This window comes from Grampus griseus (assembly GCF_964374135.1).
Source record: "Grampus griseus genome assembly, chromosome: 6".
Taxonomy (NCBI): domain Eukaryota; kingdom Metazoa; phylum Chordata; class Mammalia; order Artiodactyla; family Delphinidae; genus Grampus; species Grampus griseus.
This window is the reverse complement of record NC_139000.1, coordinates 34,763,352-34,782,790: the sequence shown is the minus strand read 5'-3', so window position 1 is coordinate 34,782,790 and position 19,439 is coordinate 34,763,352. Positions and strand designations below refer to the sequence as shown.

The following is a 19,439-nucleotide window of genomic DNA, read 5'->3' as shown; positions in this document are numbered from 1 at the left end:
CCCTCCCCGTCACACCAAGAGAAATGCTCTCTACTCCCCTCACTCCGCCAATGGGTTACAATGACATTTCATCAGATGATGTGTCAAACCCGTTTCATGAATTCTAGAGTTCAGGATATTCACTTTTATCCTGAATTTCTAAAAAAATTTCTAAAACAGGAGTGTTTTAGAAGCATTACATGGCAACTGCTCCCTTACTTGGTGGACCTCATCAGGCAACCTCAACTATCCCTAGAGTCAGGAAGCACCTTATAAATGTAATGTGTAAACCAAGAGTGTAGCTAATATGATTTCAGTCTCCTAACAGAAACAAGCAGTATGAAATCAAAAGCAGATATAAAAAACTCAAAAAGCACAAATGTCCAGATCATTCAGCTTGGGGGTAAGCATGACCTGAAGGTACATAATTACAACAGAAAGTACTGATATACTGAATTCACCAAAACAGTTTATACTCAGTAGGGAAAAGTTTATTTCATTTGAGAACCTTTAAAAAACAAAATGCTTTGTAGTTAACCTATCTAGAAAATTAACTTATCTGGAACTCCTCTTGACCAAACAAAATGGATAACTGAAGAACTGTTCTACCTACAAAGTTATCAGGTGAAGTCACTAATAGTCAAAGTAGTGTGCTGAATGTTTTACCAACAAAAAGACTAATAGACTAATCTACCACAAAAAGGACAGTGCTACTAACCCTAACCCAGCCACAAGAGACCAGAAAAATGGACTTAAAAAAAAATTTATTCCGATCAGAAATACCAAAAGAAACACGTTAACTCTGAAACATTTAACAGATTTCATTTAAACTCATATAGTCACAAAACTCAAAATATCAAACAAAAACAACCACTTTTAACAATGAAACTTTAAAAAAGGAAACGTGTAGACTCCTCCACAATTTAGGAGCCATTTAGGCAAGCAAATATTCACTATTAGGCAAAAAGACAGCATTAAAAACAGAAAACCCTCGGCGTTAAGGAGAATGCCTATTCAAGTCTTTGATACACATTTATAAGCACGTGAGAAAACAGACTATTTTAAAAGAAACCAAGGCTGAGCGCTTACCCTTTCTTTAAATGTGATCTCCCACCTCGCTTCCACCTTGACTGCACGCCCCTCACACGACACTACTTCATCTACACTGAACAGTGCTGGTCAACGTGATCGGCTTACCGTGAAGCCCTCCAGTACCACCCGTTATCCTCTTATTAAGGTTTGTACAGCCCTGTAACTGAGTATCACCACTGTAATCAAGCCAAGGAATTGCAGGTCTCCAAAGATGATTATATATGCACAATTCTGTCTCATTGCACAGTTCGTAATATATAGCAGGTGATTATATAACCAACCATAAAGTAAGATGAATATTGACTATTGAGACTAAAGCATCAACTTTGTCTCCAACCACAAATGAAACAAAGACACATACATTTGCCACCATACAGAGGTTGAGTTTACTCTGTAGTACAGTCCTGAGGGCTCATACCACTCTAAGGGTGTTACGTATAGAATCCAGAACATATTTCTGGTGGCATCAGAATGAAGTATAGGAGGCAAGACCAGGAGTGCCCTGCGCTCATGAGCTGTCTGTGCCACAGAAAGGCCACTTTTAAAGCTGTGCAGATAAAAGTTATTCACTCATGTTTGCTTTTTCCAAATTATTACCATACTAGTTCACACTGAAGGCAAAAACAATAGTTAGAATCTCTTCCTTACTAATAACACATTTTGACTTCTTTTAAATTTCAGACAAAGCTGTTGGCTACCACAAATTCTGTTGAGTTTTTTGTCAAATTTAAGAAAATATAGGACAACATAAAACCAACCCTGGTAACGTATTTGCAGTTTGGTCTTCAAAAGCTGTAAAAAGTGACAAAGAAATCAAAAAATATAATGAGTTAAAACCATTAAAAAAATATTTGTTTTTAAATGCCACATGTTTGAGACAGCAGAAGAGGAAGCACCCTCCTTCAAATTCTCACTTCACTTGTATTTCACAAAAGTGCTTTAGAATTTAGATTTCTATCACCTACATGGAGTGTAGAGGCAAAAGGAAGCCCCGTGGAACTGAAGGCCAGTGGAGTCTACTCCCAGGGTCAGGGTGTGACCCCAGGCTAACGCACCGGCCACATGCTGAGCACTCAGATATGCCCAGGAGTGCTGGACACACACACACACACACACGAGCGAGGGGATCAGACACCAGTGCCTTTGCCACTCATTCCTGAAACAACCCACTTGAAATCCTGACTCTATTCCATAGGCCAAAGGATGCTACTCTCATTTATTTGGTGTCAAATCCTTGTTTTCTCAAATCCTTACACCTGCACCTTGGTTTCTAAAATTAACGGCCATTTCCAGCACAACGCTGTCAGACAGAGCCTTTGTAAAGCTAGTGAGCTTCACTACTGCCTGGCAAAGGCGTGACAATGCCTCCGAATGCTTCACAGCTGGAAGGAAGATGTTCCTGTCACTTGACCAGCCACCCTGCATTGAGAGGTAAACATCGTTTTTGGACTATCTGTCCAGAAACTGAGTAAACTACCAATTGAGACCCTGACTTTATTTTGGTCAGCATGTGCACAGAGTAACATGCAATTACCCAGAATGATGAAAGACTGGTAATAAAACCCATGTGCTCTGCTCCGTGTCAGATGCTGGAAGGTAATCTTAACTACATAATACTTACAGATGTGGATTTTTAAAAGATCGATAAACCACTTTTCTAGGATGTCTCGTATGTTTTATTAGTTATTCAATTGGTGTATGAGTCACTTTGCCTTATTTATCTGGGAAAAAGTACTGAGTTTTTTTCCCCTTCCCCAGAACACTTAGAAACCAGAAAAAAAATCTGAGGTCCTATTAATAGACTTCCAAAATAAAATTTTATGGAAGCATTTTGTTGTTTTTTTAAAGGGAGTTTCAAGAGAACAGGATACTTGACTATGACAAACTACTACTCAAAGGAAAAACTACCAAAACTCCAAAGCTCTTCACTAAATTGGCAACAACAATTCAAAGAAGCTGAGCTAAACAGAATTGGATCTGTAATGCAATTACAGGTTTCCCCCGCATTCCTGCGGAACTTTTTGTAAGCCGAAATGGCATAGAATGAGGAAGCAATCACCTTTTCTTGTAAAAGCAAAAATCATCTCTGTATTTCTTTTGGTTAGTGAAAACAGGTACTAGTGTAGGTCTTTTGTAAAAGCGAAGTGGCATAAAGGAAACTCTGGAGAAGTGGGGGATACCTGTAATATGAACCTTCTTAATGGGATGAAACACCTTTAACAAAATTTAAGCCTCCACGTTTTCTGGCAACGAAATAGTGAAATTAATATAAAAATATTTTGGGAAGCTTTAAGGTCATGTTGAGAAATACAGAGAAAACTTTCTACCCTAGAAAGCAAAATGGGAGATGTCATTAGTTGCTTTAGTCTACCACGTCGAAAGAGAAATAATTTGGATAATGACCATCCCAACAGGTGCTTAGTTTCAAAACGAATACAAACAATTTATCATGAAAAACCTACACATAATAAGCTGTTTTTCTTCTCTCTTCTGCTCCTTTTTCCTACCATGTATATGTTTTAAGTTAACAAAAACTACCCTTTGTAACTCCTCCTAAAAGCAGAGAAGAAATGGAGTAATAGAAGTAAGCCTGAGAAATCATGGGACCCTAAGAGCCTTTCCTCTGGCTGGTCATGGCCACTTATGCTTCAATACAGAAGATTTGTGGAAAAAAGTATCATATATCTTGGCTGTTAGTTTCCTTGTCAAAAGCCATCAGATAGACAGCTATTAACCAGGCAATTAGCCTAAAGTTCTCAGATAATGATTAAAAAAAGTACTAACACTGTCCCCCCCAAAATCCCCCCAAAACCTTAAATTTTCCTACTGAAACCTTTTATTCTGAATTTGTTGGTGCTTAAGAAAAACAGCTTTGCCCGTAATTCACTGTGCCCTGGACTTAGGACACCAACTTGTATTTGGCCAATTAGAAACAAGGCCAAACTGCATTCTTCTTAGGTCTATTCAGTTGATTAATGGCACTTAACTGATTTCTTTCATATAATCTTTAACAAGAACTCATAAGTCGCATTAATTATGCCCCAAGAGATGAGGGATCGATGGTAATTCAGATGGGCACCTCTGAAAAGATTTGTCAGTTTCCTGTCCCGTTCTAGCCAGATTTTTTGGAAAACCTTAGGGAAAGACTGAAATTCCCCACCAATCTGAGATTGCATGCGAGTTTTTACAACATTAACTGGAAAAAACAAGATCCCCAACATGGCACCCAACAGGCCCCCGCAGATAAAATCATTGACCAAATGAGCACCGTGGGTTGTTGCTGTAGGCAGGTACTCCTTGATGGGACCTCGAAGGCTAAAAAAAAGGACATTGCTGAATCCGTTACGGAAAAGAACAGGCACCAAGCCTCGATAATACTCTCTAATTCCATGGCATTTCAGTGCTTTGAAAGCCTGATAAGTGTTTGTAAATTTGTCATGATGCTTGTGGTCTTGAAGCAATGTTTGAACTCTTTCCAATGGAGTGAAAATTGCTTCTGTCGTTCCTGCAAGTACTGCGGCCAGGCTACAGGTTGCAAACTCTGGGGTACTGACATGCTTACGGAGAAGGCAAGATAAATCCTCATACAGACCAAACATAAGTGCCAGTGTAGTCGTCTTCTGCATTAAAGGGGGAAGGATTCCGCGATACAAATTTCGAAACCCATCCCTCCTCAACTGAAGTACTGCATCCCGGGTTTTGATTCCATACAGCTGTTGCCGAAAGAGGACCTTCTGAATGGGAAATGTGATGGCTATATTGTTGAAAGCCGCACAGCAGCCACACAAGTAATGCTTCATTTCACTAACATTTGCAATATGAGGTGCTATATCTTGCTTTGAAGATGTTAGGATTGGTGGCCTCTTTTCATGAGCTTCTGAATCCATCGTGTTGCTTAAGATCTTCTTCGGGAAGGATTTTTTTAACCTACAAATAATAAAATGATAATAGGTAAACCTTTATATACAGTGCTAAACATATGAAAATTTCCCCTAATCCTTCCTCCAATTTCTGGACTCTATTACATTTTTCCCTTTTAAACTAGATCACTGTTTCTTCAAGTATTTTTGGAGGGCCCTGAGGCCCTTTCAGTAGTCCAGGAGGTCCTCCCCTTTCCAACTACATATCCATGTGAGGCTGGATTTTCTGCATATACTTCAACTAAAACAATTTATCACAACAGAACAAATGCAGAGGTAGATATGAGACTCCACCAACCTTTTAAGTCAGACATTAAACAGACTTACAAAACTGTAAAACATACTTATTAATTTTTTAGGGGGGAAATAATTATTTTTCATGAAAATGTGTTGATTATATTAACATGTAATGGGTTTATCATTTTGTTAAAGTGAATTAATAAATATTTTAAAATTTTGTTTTTATTTCTAAGACCATGAATATTAATCCATACAAATAAAGGCTCTTTGGGGTCCACAAAAATTTTTTAAGTGTAAAGCGGTCCTGAGACCCAAAAATTTGAGAACCACTGGACTAGTTCATATGTAATGCCTACACTACATAATGGTACATGCTATTATCCTTCTGAAACAAAGTCCTCTCATGAGAAAAAGAAGAGCAAGACATACACTCAGTCATTCTGTTCACTAACACTTACTTAGTATCTACTGTAAACTAGGCCCTCTGCTAAGTGCTAGAGAGTCAAAGACAAGGAACTTGCAATCTAACAGAAGGCTCTGCCAAGGTCTACAATCACTCCACAGTGTAAGTCCTTCCATGATAAATATATACTATGGGAACACAGGTAAGGGACAGTGAGCACACACTCTGTGAGGTGGAGGCTGGGAGAACAGGCTCAAGGAAGGCCTGCAGGTATATACTAAGCACAATTTTCACGTATTTAATTCTCAAAACAACTCCATAAAGTAAACATTATTTTCCCAGTTTTACAAATGGAAAAACCAATACTCATCTTCATCCAAGGTAGTTAGTAACTGGTGGAGCTGGCATCTTGAAATGAAGTCTGCCTCCAGAGTTCATGTTCCTGCTGTCATACCACAGATGGCAATGACTTTGGGAGGATGCCCTGGGACAAAGAGTGGCCGTACCAGACCATGCTGAAAAAGATTTGAAGCCTAAATACACAGGCTTAGCCCACTTAGTGGAATGAAGGCAAGGTCCTACCCCTAGAATACATCTGCTTTTTAAAATGGCAAGATCAGTCCTTGCCAGTCATCTATAACCTGATTAAAAACAAGCAAAGGACTTAACAGACACTTCTCCAAAGAAGATGTACAAATGGCCAACGGACATATGAAAAGATGCTCAACATCACTTATTATCAGAGAAATGCAAATGAAAACCTCATACCCATTAGGACAGCTACTATTAAAAAAAAAAAAAAGAAGAAAATAACAAGTGTTAGTGGGGATGTAAAATGATGCAACCACTATGGAAAAACAGTCTGGCAGTTCTTCAAAAAATTAAAAATAGAACTACCATACAATACCATCACCAATCCCACTTCTGGGTATATATCCAAAAGAATTTACTGTAGGGTCTCCAAGAGATATCTGCACATCCAAGTTCACAGCAGAACTATTCACAAATAGCCAAGAGGTGAAAGCATCCCAAGTGTCCACTGATGAACAAATGGATAAACAAAACATGGTATGTACGTACAACAGAACATTATGTGGCCTTAAAAAGGAAGGAAATCCTGTCACATGCTACAACATGGATGAACCTTGAGGACAAGTGAAATAAGCCAGTCATAAAATGGCAAATAGAGTGTAATTCCACTTATATGAGGTACCTAAAGTAGTCAAATTCATAGAGATGAATAGCGGTTATTATCAGGGGTTGGGGGAGGTGGGAACAGAGTTATTGTTTAATGGGTATAGTTTCAGTTCTGCAAGATGAAAAATTTCCGGAGATCTGTTTTATAACAATGTAAATATACTTAATGTTACTGAACTTACACTTAAAATTGGTTAAGATGGTAAATCTTATGATTTTTAATTTTTTTTAAAATTTATTAATTTTTTTTTTGGCTGTGCTGGGTCTTCATTGCTGCACACGGACTCCTCCTAGTTGCAGCGAGCGGGGGCTACTCTTTGTTGTGGTGCGCGGGCTTCTCACTGCGGTGGTTTCTTTTGTCGCGGAGCACAGGCTCTAGGGCACGCGGGCTTCAGTAGTTGCGGCGCGTGGGATCAGTAGTTGTGCCTCGCGGGCTGTAGGGCGCAGTCTCAGTAGTTGTGGTGCACGGGCTTAGTTGCTCCATGGCATGTGGGATCTTCCCAGCCCAGGGCTCGAACCTGTGTCCCCTGCATTGGCAGGTGGACTCCCAACCACTGCACCACCAGGAAAGTCCCTGATTTTTTTTTTAACCACAGTTTCAATTATAAATAAATAAGAACAAAATAAGTCACGTAAACCATCTAGCTCTTTGACTTATGACAAAAACAAACAAAAAACAAGTTCCTTTTTTTCCCCCTCCCCATACACACACGCTGCTGTAAACCGCTAAGCATCAGGACAAAAGGTGTTAAAGAGAAATGTCATCATGTGAAGGTAGAGCAGAGTGAGGCACATAATCAGAAAGCATCAGTTCTTGAGGAGCTTATATGTGCAGGAGCCACAGACATGTAACATAAAATATGGAACACACATACGACTCTAATTTTCCTTCTAGAAATATAGCCTAGGGAAATAATTATTAACAAGAGAGGTACATAAAGACTCAATTATAGGACAATTACAACGCTCTTAACAGAAATACAGAGTAAAAATTAAATGCGCAACAGTAAGGGACACACTGCATACATGAAGATGTAGCCACCTGATGGGATGTCATATAGGTACTAAAAATAAAGGAGTATTTATATTTAAGGTTCAGTATATTAATTTTGAATTTTTAATGGTATTAATGAAGTTTCAGATAGCAGTTAGTCCTTTTTATGATCAATAAAGTGTTACAGAAGAAAAAATAAAGGAGAATATTTTTATTGACATGGCACAATCCTGTTTTTATCAATATACATATAGAAAAGCCAAAATAAGTAGTTTACATTTTCTAATTTCATAATAATGCTGTATTTTCCTTTTCTATATTTTTCAAGTTGAATTTGTCTCAATTTACTGTCTTCAAAAGTTGGAGACTGACAAAACTAAGGTCTAATCAGGACAAGGCAAACAGTGACAGAAAGGATGTGACAATGCTCCCAAGTGAACAAGGCAAATTGCTGTACCTCTGAGGCTGCTTCCAGTTACAATGGGCCAAGGCCACCCACCCTGCACTGGGGCAGAAGTCAGCTGAAGAGTACAGTGCACCGGGTCCCACTGCTGTTCTGGGGACACAGTGAGCACTGTACTGTTTTTTGTATTTGCTTCATTCAGACTTACAGTATAACATTATCAAGAAGATTTTCATTTACTTTTGTTGGGAATTTCTTCTTTGCCTGCTTTTACACTGGCCTCCTCAGTATACTAAGAGATTTTAATTCAACCAACTTATTCAACTCCTGTAATGTTCAGAGATTAGAGATAAAAGGACGCTGGCCTCGGGAGATACGACATGCAAACAACTGGACCACAGTGTGGTAAATGCAACCACAGAAATACACAGAAGGTATAAAGGCCCCACAGAGGAAGGGGTCATTAATTAGCTGTCTGGAGGGAAAGACAGGGGGGTCTGTGACCTCTGGGCAGGGCTCTGAAAGGTGAATAGGACTCTGGATGTACCTAAGGGTGGGGCACATTTTAGCCAAAGCAGCACAGGCTAAGGTGTAGGCCCCGTGTCAAAGGAGCAGCAGCATCACATTCCTGAGGAGGGTGTCTGGCTGGAGCTTAATGTGGGTGCGAGATGGATGGGCGGCAGACAATGATGGAAAAGCAGGCTAGGACCTGCATCACCAGAGACCCTCAGGATGATCCCAAGACCCTGACGCTACTATGTACTATTTTTTTCCTTTCTCATGGGAAGCTAATAGAAACAAATTATTTTCCTTAGGCATGTTACACCTAGATCTGTGTGCCCTTTTCCCAGAAGACAGACTATATTAAGAAGAAAATGTAACATCTGTACACTCTAGCCCAATGCTGCTTTGTCTGTAGTTGGAGCTGGCTTGCTATCACATTTCTATTAGAAAAGATAAACATGCCCTCAGTTCAGAAGAATTATGCCTGGAAACCACTGCAGGCCTGAAATCTGCCATAAGGAAGGTAATAAAAGGGGTCAGGAATCTTCTCCCCACTGTCACCTGGTCACACCTGTAGAACTAGACAGGACCAGAGCCCCAACCTTTCACTGTCCACCCCCAACACCAGGGCAGCCACACTACCCCTGGGCACCAAAACTGTGTTCATTTGAATTAACCTCAACTTTGGCAGAGGCTGGAGGAGTGGGACTTGTCTCTAAATGCTGCTTAGCACTATCATGATGGGGAATAAAGGGACAGTAAAACACTTTCCCCTGACATTCTAAAAATTTGTTCCACTGCAATTTAAATAATCAAAGGAAGGCCCGGCTCAGAGAGAGGAATTATTTCTAACTTTGGCAGGTATTAAAGCAGTTAGATTATGAAGTCACCAAAATGCTTCACCAAGAGGCCAGAATCCCTGGAGCTGGGCCGCTCGTAGATCCAATAAAACAACAAATGAATCATTTAAACAGAAATTCACAAAATAAATGTATATTACTTTAGAAAAAGTTACACATTAAATTTACACATTAAAAATACATTTAATAGAGCAGGACTTCCCTGGTGGCGTAGTGATTAAGAATCTGCCTGCCATTCCTTGGTGGCGCAGTGGTTAAGAATCCACCTGCCAATGCAGGAAACACGGGTTTGAGCCCTGGTCCGGGAAGATCCCACGTGCTGCGAAGCAATTAAGCATGTGTGCCACAACTACTGAGCCCGCGAGCCACAACTACTGAGCCCGTGTGCCTCAACTACTGAAGCCCACGCGCCTAGAGCCCGTGCTCCCAACGAGAAGCCACCACAATGAGAAGCCTGTGCACCACATCGAAGAGTAGCCCCCGCTCGCAGCAATGAGAAAAGCCCTCATGCAGCAACGAAGACCCAGTGCAGCCAAAAATAAAATAAAATAAATAAATTCATATTAAAAAAAAAAAAAAAGAATCTGCCTGCCAATGCAGGGGACACAGGTTTGAGCCCTGGTCCAGGAAGATCCCACATGCCACAGAGCAACTAAGCCCGCGCACCTAGAGCCCATGCTCTGCAACAAGAGAAGCCACCGCAATGAGAAGCCCACAAACCGCAACGAAGAGTAGCCCCCGCTCACTGCAACTAGAGAAAGCCCGTGCGCAGCAGCAAAGACCCAACGCAGCCAAAAATAATTTAAAATAAAGAAAATGAAATAATGCTATTTGCAGCAATGTGGATGACCCTAGAGATGATCATACTAAGTGAAGCAAGTCAGAAAGGGAAAGACAAATACCATTTGATATCACTTATACGTGGAATCTAAAATATGATACAAATGAACTTGAACTTATCTACCAAATAGAAACAGACACAGACATAGAGAACAGACTTATGGTTGTCAAGGGGAAGCGGGTTGGGAGAGGGATGGAGTGGGTGTTTAGGATTAGCAGATGCAAATTATTATATAGAGAATGGATAAACAACAAGGTCCTACTCTATGGCACAGGGAACTATATTCAATATCCTGTGATAAACCATAATGAAAAAGAATGCATATATGTATAACTGAATCACTATGCTGTACAGCAGAAATTAACACAACACTGTAAATCAACCATGCTTCAATAAAATAAACTAAAAAAAGACATTTAAAAAAGATGTATATTTTTTTAAGAGAAAAATAAAATTGTAAATTAATTAAATACACATACATCCTCTCCTCCAGGCTCACTGTCCCAACCCAGGTCCTCTTCACCTCCTGCCTGACTACTGCCAAAGGCTCCTTACTACTAAGTCCGACTCTAGTCACACACTCCATCCCATCCCCACCAACCTAACCATCATTTAAAAAATACACAAAAAGGGCTTCCCTGGTGGCACAGTGGCATGTGGGAATTTCCCAGACAGGGCTCGAACCCGTGTCCCCTGCATTGGCAGGATTCTTAACCACTGCGCCACCAGGGAAGCCCAGGAATACATTTTAATTTGATAGCTACGGCCAATTGCCTCCAGAAAACTTACTGTGATTTATATTTCCATTAAGTGTATGCCAGTCCCAGTTGCCCTACCATTTACAGCACCAGGTATTAAACAGTAATTTCTGGGGCTTCCCTGGTGGTACAGTGGTTAAGAATCTGCCTGCAAATGCGGGGGAAATGGGTTCGAGCCCTGGTCCAGGAAGATCCCACATGCCATGGAGCAACTAAGCCGTGCGCGCCACAACTACTGAGCCTGCACTCTGGAGCCCGCGAGCCATAACTGCTGAAGCTCGTGCACCTAGAGACCGTGCTCCACAACAAGAGAAGCCACTGCAGTGAGAGGCCCATGCACCGCAGCGAAGAGTGGCGCCCGCTCGCCACAACTGTAGAAAGCCCAGGCGCAGCAATGAAGACCCAACACAGACATAAATACATACAATACATACATACATACGTACATACATACATACATACAATTCAGCATTTTTTATTGACCATTTGAATTTCTTTTAGTACTGTAAAATTTCACATTATCCATTTTTCTGTAGGCACTTTGTTTTTTTCCTTGTTGATTTGGAAAATTTCTTTGTGCACGAAGAAAATCAATCCTAGTTATATTAATCAAGTTGTGGCATATACTTTCCCTACTTTGTATCATTTTTGTGATGAAGTTCCTAATATGGATATGAATTCTATTGATCTTGGCTTCTAGGTTTTGTGTCCTTCATTATTCCAAAATTATAAACAAGTAATCCATGCTTCCTTCTACAACTTCTATGGTTTCATTTACCATCTGTACTTTAATTTCTCTGGAACTACAGTATAAGGAATGAAGCAAAGATAAGAGATTGCCTAGAAACTGACTGATGAGCCTTCTTTTCCTCACTGGTTAGCATCATCTAAATACTCACAAGCACCTGCATTTACTTCTGCACTCCACTCTGTTCCACAACAGCCTTGTATTTCTTCTCTAGGTACAACTGATTTTAACCTACTGTAGCATCAGAGTAGATTTCATCAACTAGTAGGGCTTTCCCTTTTACTCTTGTCAGAATCATCAGTTTTCCGGGCTCTTACACTTTTCCAGATAAACTTTAATGTATTTTTGTCATATTCCTCCCAAAAATCTTGGTATTTTACAGCAGAAGTGACTTTATAAATTTAAAGTACTGTCACTTTTTCAAAATTGAACCTTAAAAAAAAATTGTACCTTACTTTACAAGGATGTGATATCTTCCTGTTTACTTGTTTCTTTTCACAAACCTTAGCATTTAAAATTTTTTTCATATAGACCTTGAAAGGTATTTTACCTTTTCAGTCCCTATTATGAAAGGGTTGTTTTCTTCCAATTAATTTTCTAACTGCTTTTTGTCTGCATATGAAAAAGCTACCAATTCCTGTGTATTAAAGTTAGAAGCAGCCCATAGTCCCCTATTTCTCAGTTTTTTGGTGGATTTGCTTGTTTCTACTATATATCACAAATAATTTTGCCTTCTCCTTTACAGTATGCATCTTTCTTTCTTCTTATTGGATTGGCATATACCTCCTGAACATAATTAAATTATGGTAATAGTAAACATCCTTATACTTTGACATCTGTGACAACTCCACAGGGATTAACTGTGAAGCATGACACTGGCTTTTGGTTTGAGGAGCAAGTTCTTGTCATCTGAGTGTTCATAATCCAAGTCCTAGCAGTTTCAAGTTTACAGAGGGAAACAAGTTATCATGACACAAAAATATTCACTGATCAATTGGCCCATATAAAATTTGTTCCCTCTCAAGTAATATTCCCTGTTTGCCATCTATCCCTGCCCATCTTTAGGATTGTTCTGCAAACTTGAAGTGGAGCATGTCTTCCCAGTACTATCATATAATTTCATCTGACAAATTACACTATAACTCCCAAAACTTCATTCTGCATTCATTCTAAGAATCAGTATATCTGCAATTATAATTGAAGTCCCTGCCCCCTGTTTTTCCCATTAAAAATTGATTCCATTTTTCTAGTACTAATGGTCAACTGATGATAAGGGTCTCTTAGAATTTCCAAACACAGGAGGGATATACATTGATTCCTGTTTTACCACCACCTCCACCCCCACTGCCACTAAGTCAGGAATCTATCTTGAACTTTGGTCAGATGCTTTTAGGAAGCTACTAAGAAGATCATATGGATACTGGAAACAGAGCCAGTGTAACATTTAACAGATACAGTTAATTGCCTGGGTTCAAATTCTGGCTCCACTACAAATCTATTGTGTGACCTTCAGCAAGTTACTCAATGTCTCTGTGGCTTAGTTTCCTCGTTTATAAAATAAGAATGTTACCTACCTCATAGGCCGGCCAATTAACTGAATTAATACATGTGAAGCCCCCAGGAAAGTAGTCTACAGCACAGCAGGTGGCTCAACAAGGATAAACTATTATTATTGTTCTTTTCTGATGTATTTATTTGGTGTATACGTTAGTGTATTTCTCGCCCTTGCAATATGGAGGTGAATCCTACTTGGCCACAGTGAAATATTCCTTTAATGTATCACTAAATACAGTTTGCTAACATTTTATTTTAAAATTTCACATCACTATTCATAACATACCAAGTTTCCAATTTCAGTACTATCTTCATGTCAAGTTCAGGTGTCAATGTTCCACTGGCTTTGTAAAAGAAATCTGTCATTTTTCCTTCTTTAAGCTGGTGAACAATTTAAATCTTATAATTATCTTTTTCTTGAAAGTTAAAAGAATTCACCTGAAACACCATCTGGGACTGGTGTTTTGGGGGATGGTAGCTTTTTGATAACTTCCTCAATTTCTTCCATTGTTAGGTCTGTTAGGTTCTCTCTTCTGGAGTCAACTCTGATAACTGGATTTCCTTTAAAAAAAAAAAAAAGTCTGGTTTATTTATATAGTCTTATAAAGCACTTGCTGTTTTAAAAAAACACTTCTAATCTTGTGTGCCTATATTCCTTTTTCTTGAGCAGGGTAGTCAGTTTACCTAATTCACATTCCTATCATCCCAGCAAAGAACCAGTTCTTTTTTTTTTTTGGGTACACGGGCCTCTCACTGTTGTGGCCTCTCCCGTTGCAGAGCACAGGCTCCGGACGCGCAGGCTCAGCAGTCATGGCTCATGGGCCCAGCCGCTCCGTGGCATGTGGGATCCTCCCGGGCCAGGGCACGAACCCGCCGCGTCCCCTGCATCTGCAGGCAGACCCTCAACCACCGCGCCACCAGGGAAGCCCAGAACCAGTTCTTAAATTTACCAATTTTACTATTTTTCAGTTTTTAAATTTGTTTTTCCTCTTTATCATCTCATTTCTCCTGCTTTGTCTGGGTTTGTTTTCTTCTAATTTATTGAAGGGAAATTTCTTATTTTTATTTATTCTTTGTTTCATAATTTGAGTGTTTAAGGGTATATATTTTGCTTTAAGCAAAACCTTAACTATTACTTTGTAATACATTCCATGGAGCGTTTTGGTCTAATTGGCAGTCACCTTACCATCTGTACCATCTTGTGTTTCTTCACCACAGTGGCTTTGACCTGGAGTGATATGCACCCTTTCCAGAGTCCAAGCCTGTTTAGGCTCCGGACATCGCAGCACATCCTTAATTTATGCTCAGGAGAAGAGCATCTTTCTCGTGGCCCACAGGAAAGATCCTGCAGGGATGGACCCTGATATCTGGCAACTAGCCTCCAGTCTTAAAAGGTTTGATGACAAATACACCTTGAGGTTGACCTTCATCAGTGGCAGAACAAAGCAGCAGCAGGCAGCCAAGTTCACCAAGTCCATTGCTAAGTTTTTTGACCACAGTAGGACACTGGTCATGGACGCATACGAGCCTGAAGTATCCAGGCTCCGTAACAGTCTCACCCCAGAAAGAAAAATAAAATCGCCACTTCTAAAAGCAGCCATCTTTCTGCTGGATCATGCTGAAATACAGGGTGAGGGGGAAAGAAACTGAGATCTTAAAATGAAGAAAGAAAGAAATGTTAAAAATGTCCCTGTTCTGTTCTGAACTTTTAGTCCATCCAGGAAAAATGGTATTTTCCAGCACAGATATGAGAAGCTGTAGCTCTGATATCTAGGTGGGACCTCCCTAACCTGCTGACCCCATTGTTCTGACGTGCTTTTCTAGAAAAGCATTTTTCCTAAAAGCTGTATAGACTTCCTCAACACCTGAAGCACTTCATGTAGTATTAGCATTGTGCCAAGGAGCATTTGAAGACTCAATTTTTAAACTTGTTAACCTGTTGCTGACTAATTGAACTAACTCCCTTTCAACAGCTGTTTCCCTTAATTCAGATACAACTCCTTATGTATGATAGCTGTCCTTCACACACAGCTTTTGTGGGTATGCATAAATCTGACTTAGGGAGAATTGAAAAAACAAACCAAAAAAACCCCACAGCTTTTTAATTTGTTTAAAACAGACATTCTGTCTGTTACATTTTGTGCTGTTAACCAGTGAAAGGAATCAATGGCATTTTAAGAAAAATTGTTCTATAAATGCTTGAGAAGTTTGCCAGGGTACAAAGTTTGATAATTATTAATCAGTCTTCTACATTCTTACTTCTTATCATTTTAGCTGCCAGACAGGAGTTTAAACTCTTATCAGTACTATACTTGCCAATCTAAGATTAACCAACATTTAAAAACAATTTAGCATAGAAATACTTTATGTAATGCTTTGCTCTTCTTCAGTTTCAGGACTAAATGTTAAAATCAACAGAAATATCCAGATTTATGTGTTATTATACCATAACACGTTGTGACAATTTATGAATGTAAAAGTTTCATTTTTACATACTAAACACATAACAATATACTTTAAATTATAAAGTCACTACCTACCAGCTGTTTAACAATATATGTTCCTTGATAATACAAACCAAGTTACTTATACACTTGAACAACAAAATTTTGTCCATGTTCACTTTTAATTTTTACTAGAATGGCACTTGCATTACTTTCCAAAATTTTGCAAATTAAAGTTACTTCAACTAGTTTTGTCATGACTCTTTCGGTCTGTTATTAAACAGATAGAAAACTGTGGCTAACAGAAGTTAGCCAGTCATTTATTGACCGCTGTACTGAACTATTCTAAGAAATTTAAAGAACATTAGTGTACATTTAGGGTCTCAGATTTTTAAAAACAGGCCTGGACATAGGAAAAAGGAATGTAATGAAACCTTTCCAGACTTCACAGATTTAAAGCTTTCTCCCTCATTTTGCCCTACACACCAGGATCGTGTGAATAGGTTCTTAATTTGGCAAAAGAACAAAGGCTAGTGTGCACAGTATTCTGTAGCAGTGGACTTTAAAATTTTTCATGTTTATTCTGTGAACACGACTAAATTTCTTTGCTAAACTTTTCTCTATATTTAAATTCTTTAACATGGATAATAATTCTTTGCAATTTATTGCAAAATTTATCTACCATAACTTTACATTTGTTTGCTACCTAAAACACTCAACCTATGTCAACATTAGGAAGCAAAGTTAATTAAGCTGACTTTCAAGCAACTCCAAGAGTCAAACTTCTGTGGCATAAGAAAACAGTGTAAAGTCTAAATGCTCACTGTAATTTATAGCCCACGTGGTTAAGACCGAGATGTGATCCATCACAAAGGTCTCTGCGCAAAAACTGAGGAGAAAGCAATTGTATTTCTCAAAGGATGTTAACTCCCACAAGTCAGCAGGTCTGAGTCAGCATTCAGGACAAGATTAAACTCGGTTCTAGTCCTAGATAGGACACTATCTTGCTACTATAAATACAAAGCAAAGTCTACAATTTAAAAATCCATTTCTCTGGGCTTACTTTAATCTACCAAAGGAGAGACCAGACAAGTCCACTCCTCTTAAAGGTAACAGCTTGTGATCTTTCCCCGAGATGCACTCAAGGTGACTCCAGATCCAAAGCGCCAGACCTGTGCTCTGGAACCACTAGCGGACCTGACCGATCCTAGCACCTTTTGATTTTATGGAATCCTTCCGAAACAAGGTCAGAGGAAGCTCAGACTAGCAAGGGCACTACACAGTTATTTAAGGTTTTCTGTTTCACAGCTTGCAGGTAGAGAAACAGAAGGTGGGGATTAAGACCAGACGTGTACAGCTCTAAGGAGCAAAAAAAAAAAAAAAAAGGGTAAATATAGCTGAGGCATTGACACGCTCCACCTAGATAAGCTTAACACTAAATAATTGGTACAGAGATTTTCAATTAACAACAATGCCCCCCGCATCTCCAAAAAAAGCACTGTACCACCGAGTTTCCCACAACGCGAAGCAACATGGTGTCGCAGAATAACCATTGTCTGGCTGTGTGGCTGAACTTACCGCTCTCCAGGCGTCCATTTCCCCTGTCTGTAGTGAGGGGGAGGGGAGGGTGGCGGACGGGGTCGACCAGGCCCCTTCCGTCCCGGACATTCAACGGAGCCAGGGGTCCCGGTATCCCAGACCCCGAGGGGGCAGGCGCCCTTCCGCGGTCCCAACGCTGCTCTCCCGGGCTGCAGGCAAAGCCCGGCCCCTCCCCGCCCCGCTCTCGATGCGCGCCGGGAGGCACCTTCCTTCCCGGGGCGCGCCCAAATGAACGCACTGCCTCCTCCGCCGGAAAAGCTCGTTCCGGCAGTCGGACGGCGCTCACGGCCCAGCGAAGCCCGGCAGCGGGCGGCAGAGCTGGGAGGCAAGAGCTGGGCCCTGCGGCTGCAGGTCCCACCCGGGATGGCGCGCGCGGGAACGGCGGGGTGTACTGCGGGGGGGCGCACTGCGAGCGCGCGCGCGCCCGCGGAGGCGGGGGGGCGGTGAGTCCTCAACGGCCGCGCCAGAGGGCCGTGCAGGCGGCCTCCTCAGACCCTCCTTCGTGCTTCCACTCACTCCACGCGCAGGCCGGGGGAGCCCCGTGCTTTCCTCTCGGCCGCTTCCTGTACTCACCCATCGCCGCGGGCGCCAGGCTCCACGCCCGGTAGCGGCCCGCCTGCAGGCTGGCGAGCTCGCGAGCCCGCGAGCCACCGAGCCGGCGCAGGCGCAGACCTTGACCGACCCGAGCTCAGGGCGGAGCGTGACGCGCTCTATGCCGCCGAGCCCGGTCACGTGAGGGAGACGCCACCGCGCCGCCTCTCTCTAAACCCGCGGAGGGTCGAGTGACGCCGGCCAACTCCTGGCAGCGGTTCGGCGCGGCAGGGCAGGTGTAGGGTCACCCATCACACCTGTTGTCAGGCTTTCGGGTTCCACTTGCTGGAATGCCGTACCTTTGGTGCCGTACGGTGGCCTTGCCGTGCCAGAAACAGCCAACGCGTTCTCTAGTGCGTAGGCTGCGGGAGGACCACTGGGAAGTGATAGTGTGGGTGGCAAGCGCACGTGCGCCTAGGCCTTGAAAGGCCCCGCCTCGCTTCCCTTTGTATCCTTGGTTAGATTTCATCAAACCCTCGGAGTGACCTTGTGTCAGCTACTGATCCTGCAGTTCACAGAACACCTGTGTGTGCTTTAGAATATACAAATCATTAAAAAACCCTGTTTCTTTTCAGTCTCAGACAACTTGCACGTCTTGGACTTCACTGCACCCGGAGTTAGGAGGCCTAGGTCAAGTCATAGCCCTGACCCTTGCTGGGAGTGACCTCGGACAAGTCACTGTCCCCTGAGCCCCAGATCTCTGACAAGTAACGCCGGCCTTGCATGCATCCTTTGGCCCTTGTAAGAATCACTGAGAATAATGATCTGACTCTAACTTATAAACTGGAAGGCACACAGATGTGAGGTGTTGAAGGAAACGGAAAGGTCAGCCTGGAGAGCAACAGCGAGGCTCCTCAGGAGGCTCATCAAATATGTGAAGTGTATGCGCTTTACTTGGGATTAGTCCAATAAGCAACTCCACTGGAGTGAAATACGGTATGGCTATAGGTGGGTGGCTCTCCCGGCCCACTTCCCCTGAGAGCACTTTGTAGATATTGACTCCAAAATTTTGTCTCATCTGCTTGAGCTGGCCTGATTAACTGCTTCTTGGGGTGTGAGACATCATGCTACCTAATTTCAGCAAATGTTCTGCTGAGGTACCTACTGTGTGCCATTGTGTTCTCTTCGGGGAACTTAGAGTCCAACGAAGGATATAAAAACAAAAACTCTGGAAATTCAGATGCATGAGGGGCCTTTCCCCTTAAGAGGGAACTAGGGATGGCTTCATAGGGGAGGAGGTGTTTGAACTGTGCCTTGGAAGATGAATGAGTGGAACTTGGACTAGCAGAGAAAGTCATAGCAGCAGGAGATA

At 41.5% G+C, this 19,439-nt stretch overlaps 1 protein-coding gene across 3 annotated transcripts; it reads right to left on the bottom strand.

Moving 5' to 3' along the window:
- Window positions 1-726: 726 nt before the first annotated feature.
- Window positions 727-18,346, bottom strand: SLC25A51 (solute carrier family 25 member 51). 3 transcript variants are annotated; one of them, XM_082656333.1, is made up of 3 exons: window positions 18,110-18,346; window positions 13,932-14,054; window positions 727-4,998 (listed from the first exon to the last, which is right to left on the bottom strand). In XM_082656333.1, the coding sequence occupies exon 3, from the start codon at window positions 4,956-4,958 to the stop codon at window positions 4,068-4,070; it is 891 nt and encodes a 296-aa protein (XP_082512459.1). In that variant the 5' UTR covers window positions 4,959-4,998; window positions 13,932-14,054; window positions 18,110-18,346; the 3' UTR covers window positions 727-4,067. The 3 variants fall into 3 exon arrangements, with proteins under 3 accessions (XP_082512459.1, XP_082512460.1, XP_082512458.1); XM_082656334.1 differs by lacking the exon at window positions 18,110-18,346 and adding an exon at window positions 17,516-17,814; XM_082656332.1 differs by lacking the exons at window positions 13,932-14,054; window positions 18,110-18,346 and adding an exon at window positions 13,780-13,924.
- Between the last annotated feature and the right edge of the window lie 1,093 nt (window positions 18,347-19,439).

Excerpts from the sequence above, each read along its gene's own strand:
- SLC25A51 (XM_082656332.1), bottom strand. The coding sequence starts at position 13,859 with ATGACAGATTTCTTTTACAAAGCCAGTGGAACATTGACACCTGAACTT. Across the intron at positions 4,999-13,779 it reads GTACTGAAATTGGAAACTTG|GTTAAAAAAATCCTTCCCGA; the intron begins GTATGTTATGAA and ends TATTATTTGTAG.